The sequence below is a fragment of the Bison bison genome, unplaced genomic scaffold (assembly GCF_000754665.1).
Source record: "Bison bison bison isolate TAMUID 2011002044 unplaced genomic scaffold, Bison_UMD1.0 scf7180017864506, whole genome shotgun sequence".
Lineage (NCBI taxonomy): Eukaryota > Metazoa > Chordata > Mammalia > Artiodactyla > Bovidae > Bison > Bison bison.
Window position 1 is genome coordinate 1,329,457 of NW_011495063.1, and position 5,870 is coordinate 1,335,326.

Below are 5,870 nucleotides of genomic sequence, written 5' to 3' on the forward strand. Positions count from 1 at the left end.
CGGAGGCACGCACGGTACCCAGGCGCGCCGGCAGGAGAGCGGCACCGTGGCTGGGGCAGCGTGTAGAGGCTGTGAGGGGCTTACGGCTCCGGGCCCGCGGGTCTTAGACCCAGGGGCTGGGCCCCGAGCCCCCAGCCCCGGTCCCCATCTGGTCGCGCCATGCTGCGCTACCTGCTCAAAACGCTGCTACAGATGAACTTGTTCGCGGACTCCTTGGGCGGGGACATCTCCAACTCCAGCGACCTCCTCTTCGGCTTCAACTCCTCGGTGGCGGCCCTCAACCAAAGTCTGCTGCCACCCGGAGATCCTTCTCTCAACGGTAAGACCCTGCCCCACCGGGACTTAAGATCCAGGGATGGGGGTAAGGTGGGAGGGAGGCGCGGACGGGGTAGTCCAAAGCGCTCCTGACTTAAGGTCCGGGACCTAGCGGCGCCCTCCAGCGCTTCCCAGCGCCTCCCGGGTGGTGGGGACCAATGGGTAGTTTGGGACTTAACGCATCGTAGTGAGGACATCGTCGGGAGGTCGAGGGTTTGGGAGGAGATGGCTACTGAGCCCACCACTTCTCACCTCCCCAACCGACGCCCACGGCCACCCCAGGTGAGAAGAACCGGAGTATGAGAGGCCCGGACCCACTGCGCCGAGGGTAGAGGAGGGGGCGCAGTCACCCGAGGGCCTGGGCCAAGCCGGGCCACTCGTTGACCCACCCAGGGCGCAGGTTTCCCTTCGGGAGTCTAAGTTTTCCAAGAACTCACTTAGGACGAGGGTGATGACGCCAAAATGTTTAATGTGTTTGCTACAGAAGACGACAGCGGCGGCGACCATTTCAGGGAAACTTACAAGTTTGCCCCTCAGAGGTAGAACTCACTGCAGGCCCACCCCGGCAGAGCTGCGGCAGGCGGGCAGCGCCGGCGGGGAGGTCATTACCTCTAATTACGGTGATTAATAAATGACTGAGACAGCGCGCTATCCCGGAGCGCGGCGGGGCGGCGGCGAGAAGGGACCGCCGGGGGCTTGGGGAGAGAGAGCCCGATGGCGCCCCTGCCGGCCACATCGGAAACTCGCGCTTCCCTGAACACCTTTGTGGTTGATCCCTCTTTGGAGGTCACAGCCTCCATCCCTCTGCCTCTACCCACCCGAATCTATCAGCACTGTGCTGGGGACTGCAAGGTGGCCAGAAAGAAGACCCGGCCAATGAGTGTGTTTGTGAGCGGGGTGCTCCAGGTGCTGGGGGAGGAGCCCCAGAGCCCCATTAGCATGGCTATTAGCTATTCATTAGCTGCTGCGAAGCATCTCCTGAGACCGGGAATGGCAGGGAAGAAATTCCAGGGAAAGGGCGCCCACAGCTGTGTCTACAGGAATTAAGGGGAAAGAGCCGATGAGAAGGGCGTGGTATGTATGGAGGGAGCAGGGAGGAAGAAATTGGGGGATGATCTGGGATTCCCTAGTCTCTTGACCCTCCTAGGTTCCTAGGGGAGTTAAGCACAGAACCCTCCCCACAGACACTTTGGAAACCTCTCTGCTCCCCCAGCGCTCTTACAGAGTGTTGTCGCCACACATTGCCTCCTTTAAACTCGAAAATGTAAGGAGGTGCGTTGATGGTCACATTTTGTGACTGAGGAAACAAACTCAGAGAGGATGAATAATATCCCAATAGTCACAAAAGCAGTGTAAAGTTTGACAATATCCAATTCCCTGAGGTTATGTGAAGGGTGGAAAGGGAATATTGGAGCCTGGAAAAATCTGATTCAGGTGGAAACTGTAGAGATCAAGATAAGGTAAGGCGGGCCAGAGAGAATGAGCCCTTAACTAATGGTAGATTAGCCATATTCTTGGTGCCTTCTCCCAAGTTCTTTACATACACCATGGTCTTATGACAATCCATCACAACTCCCACATACAGGTAAAGAAACTTCGACCCAGAGAAGTTCATAATTTGCCCTAGTTCTTACAGCTAGGAAGTATTGGCATCTGAGATTCCAACACTGGTCAGTTCTATAACATTTCTTGAGCATTAACCACTAAAGGGTTGCCCACCGAGGGTCTGGTCTGCCTGAATGGGAACTGGAATGGGACAGAGGAGAAGAGACGAGTGAGAAACAGAGATTTCCATCTAGGATGGAGGAAATCGAGAAAAATTTCTTCCTTCCCTAAGTGGGAGGGAAACTGATCTTGTCCCAAACTGGTTATACACTCTGCCCAGGATAGCACCAGGCTGGGGCAAACCATGCAGCTTTGTCTCAAGAACTTCTGAGAGCCGGGGCTGAAAATGAAACTCAGTACACCACTCAGTGGCTGGAAGCAAGAGGTCCCCGTGGGTGTTGGAACAGGGCCAGGGTGGGGATCGGCGGGCAGGCAGAGAACCGAAGTGTGGAGTGGTCCTTGGTTAGTTAAGGACACCAGGTTAGGCGAGGCGGCAGCGACGCCTACTGGCCACTACGGGGTACAAATCCATTTTTGACGAAGCTGGGGGGTGGGGTGTCTGAGCTCAACTGGCTCCTGGCTGCTGGGTCCCAAACTGAAGATGAAAAGTGAGCCGAAGTCTGTAGACCAAGTGCGGGTGAACGAATCTGAGTGACCAAGAAAAGTTAGACGAATTCCTCTCTCAATGTAGCCTCTCTTGGCTACATCAACCTGTAGAATAATCTGTTGAAAACTATGCCTTCTTAGAAAAGAAGCGTTACTCACTCTTCCATCATCATTTGTGTTCAATTCTTGTGACTTAAAAAGACCAGGAAACGTGGTTATCAGGGGTGTCAGTGAAAAGGGCACTCTGCCCAGTTACAGAATCCAAGTTAAGGGCCGCTTCCAGCCCCAGGCCACAGCCCATCATTCGCTTCTTCCCTTTCCTAAGGGGATCCCCGGGCTGGGCCACAATCTCTCCATTTCAGTGGACAACCAAGTGTCACCTTTTCACAGATCAGCGCGTATAACTATCGCGTATAACAGCGCGTGTAACTATCAGAGTGTATAACCAGCGCGGCTGGGGGACTGAAAACCAGTCGGCTAGAGTCGTGGTCTACCTGCCAAGCCATGGTCCAGTTACTCTGCACTTGAACTTGGCAGGAGAGGAGGCAGGAGTCTTCAGTCTTCCTAGGCGCTTGCGTGCTCTACTGATCATCTGTTCTCAGGCACCTCCTTTCCAGCCTAAGAACATGCGGGGCAGATGCCTAGGAGGAGAAACTCGACCTTACCCAGAGAGAGGAGGATGGGCGGGTCGGCTTCTTTTTCTCTCTGGAGGCTCGCGCTCTCCCCTGATCTCCGGTTCTGAATGCTCTGTGCCATCCACCCCACCTCAGGGTCAAGGATCGGGCCGGAGGACGCGATGCCACGCATCGTGGAGCAGCCGCCAGACCTGCTGGTCTCCCGAGGCGAGCCGGCCACGCTGCCCTGCCGCGCAGAGGGCCGGCCCCGGCCCAACATCGAGTGGTACAAGAATGGGGCGCGCGTGGCCACGGCGCGCGAAGACCCGCGCGCCCACCGCCTGCTGCTGCCCAGCGGCGCCCTCTTCTTCCCGCGCATCGTGCACGGGCGCCGCGCGCGGCCAGACGAGGGTGTCTACACTTGCGTGGCGCGTAACTACCTGGGGGCAGCGGCTAGTAGAAACGCCTCTTTAGAAGTGGCAGGTAGGAGTCTGCTGGTCGTTGCCAGAGCTTCGGAGGGGTGGGAGAGCAGCGGGTAATCCCATCCGAAGCCACTCCCAATCTCATCCCATCAGCAGCCTCCCTTAAACCTTCTCCTTTGAGGAGGCCTGGCCTTATCGCAGCGGGAGAAGAGTTCCGGCCTGGGTGGTGATCCGGCTCTTGCCCCAAGCAATTTCCTAAGTCCTCACCCAGTTATGTCACCCCACACCCTATTTATTCCTCTGGTCATTCATTCTGGCTTGCTTTCTTTCTCCCTTTCTCCAGTCCTCCGCGATGATTTCCGGCAGTCTCCCGGGAACGTGGTGGTGGCAGTGGGGGAGCCAGCCGTAATGGAATGCGTGCCCCCCCGCGGCCACCCAGAGCCTTCGGTGTCCTGGAAGAAGGATGGTGTTAGACTCAAGGAGGAGGAGGGGAGGATCACGGTGAGGGGTGAGACCAGGGCTGGGATCTCACTGGGAGCCAGGTCCTGACCAGGAACATCCCGAAGGTCAGGCCCCTAGGCTAGAGATCTGGGACAAGTGTCAAAGGAGGAAGGTCTGAATCTAAAGGTCTTGGAAGGGTGGGGGTGAGGGGGGATGTCCTGGAAGCAATAAGAGTTTTTAAATTGGGGCATTAGCTGACCAGAGGCTGAGAGTCAGCTACTGAATGGGAGATAAAGCAGCATGGGTAGGATGGAATTGGTGTAAGAAGGTGGGGGTATGATGGCCCATGGACTGGTGGGAGGTGCTCTGGGCTACAGGAGCAAAGATACACCTGAGCCCTACCTTGGGCAAATCACTTAAGGATTCCCTAGAGGGCTTCCCTGGTGGCTCAGATAGTAAAGAATCTGCCTGCAGGGCAGGAGACCTGGGTTCGATCCCTAAGTCAGGAGGATCCTGTGGAGATCCTCCAGTGGGTTGCATGGCAACGCACTCCAGTATTCTTGCCTGGAGAATCCTATGACAGAGGAACCTGGCGGGCTCCATGGGGTCACAAAGAATTGTACACAACGGAGTGACTACTACTACTATAAGTGGGTCAACTTCACTAGTCGTCTTCATTGGCTTGCTTCGAGGATCAAATAAACAAGTGTGCTTTCATGGCTATAAAGGACCGAAGTCTCCATGATTACTCTGCAGATCCGTGGAGGGAAGCTGATGATGTCACATACTTTCAAGAGCGATGCAGGGATGTATGTGTGCGTGGCCTCCAACATGGCAGGAGAACGGGAGAGTGGGGCAGCCAAACTTGTGGTCCTGGGTAGGCTTGTGCGGTCTGGGAGTTACGGGAGTGGGCAGCCCGGGAAATGAGTAGCTGTGCAGACCCACTGACTCTTCACTCCCCCCACCCCTCAACAGAGCGTCCCTCCTTCCTGCGTAGACCAGTCAATCAGGTGGTCCTGGCTGGTGCCCCCGTGGACTTTCCGTGTGAGGTGCAGGGGGATCCCCCTCCTCGTCTACGCTGGCGCAAGGAGGATGGGGAACTGCCCACAGGCAGGTGAGAAGCCCCCTCCTACTGCCTGTAAGGAGACCCAATCAGCTCGAGAACATACCCAGCCCTAGAAAACTGGAAAAAGAAAAAGAAGGTAGATGCCTCTCACTGGACCATGCAGTCTGTTCCCAGAGCCTGTGGCCCTGCCCCAACCAGTCCCCACCTCCATTCATGAGTCCATGAGTACCAGCTTCTGTCCCTGCAGAGGTCTACCTTGTCCTTACGTACCCTGATTCTGGTGTCCGTCCTGGGGGATGCTAGATGGGGTCTGTAGTTGTGGCCAACCCAGCCTGGGGGTGGGGAGGGGAGCAGGTACGAGATCCAGAGCGACCACAGCCTTCAGATTGGGCGTGTGAGTGCTGAAGATGAGGGGACATACACCTGTGTGGCGGAGAACAGCGTGGGCCGCGCCGAAGCATCTGGCTCCCTCATTGTTCACGGTGAGGGCCCCCCTGGGCTGGCCTTGGCGGGCATGGGACGAGGGCAGATGGAGGATGGGTGGAGGTGGAGAAGGCGGAGAAAGGACAGAGCAGGAGATATGAGTGGGTCCCTGGGACTCCAGTATTCTTGCCTGGAGAATCCCCGTGGCCTGAAGAGCCTGGCAGCCTACAGTCCATGGGGTCACAAAGATTTGGGCATGACTGAGCGACTAAGCACACATACCCTGAGACTTCTAGGAGGAGAGGAAGGAGGAGAAAGCTAAACAGGCTTGAGCAGGAGACAGATGTCTGCTCCTCCCTAAGCCAAGCTCAGGCTTCT

General features: G+C 56.6%; 1 protein-coding gene across 1 annotated transcript in view; it reads left to right on the plus strand.

Annotated features, from left to right (window-relative positions):
• Positions 1-159: 159 nt before the first annotated feature.
• The window catches only part of ROBO3 (roundabout, axon guidance receptor, homolog 3 (Drosophila)), an 18,682-nt gene continuing 12,971 nt past the window's right edge, over positions 160-5,870 (plus strand). The window contains exons 1-6 of the mRNA XM_010829533.1: positions 160-319; positions 3,297-3,623; positions 3,906-4,063; positions 4,760-4,880; positions 4,979-5,117; positions 5,424-5,551. Of these exons, the coding sequence (XP_010827835.1) occupies positions 160-319; positions 3,297-3,623; positions 3,906-4,063; positions 4,760-4,880; positions 4,979-5,117; positions 5,424-5,551 (1,033 nt within the window). The remainder of the gene's footprint in view (positions 320-3,296; positions 3,624-3,905; positions 4,064-4,759; positions 4,881-4,978; positions 5,118-5,423; positions 5,552-5,870) is intronic.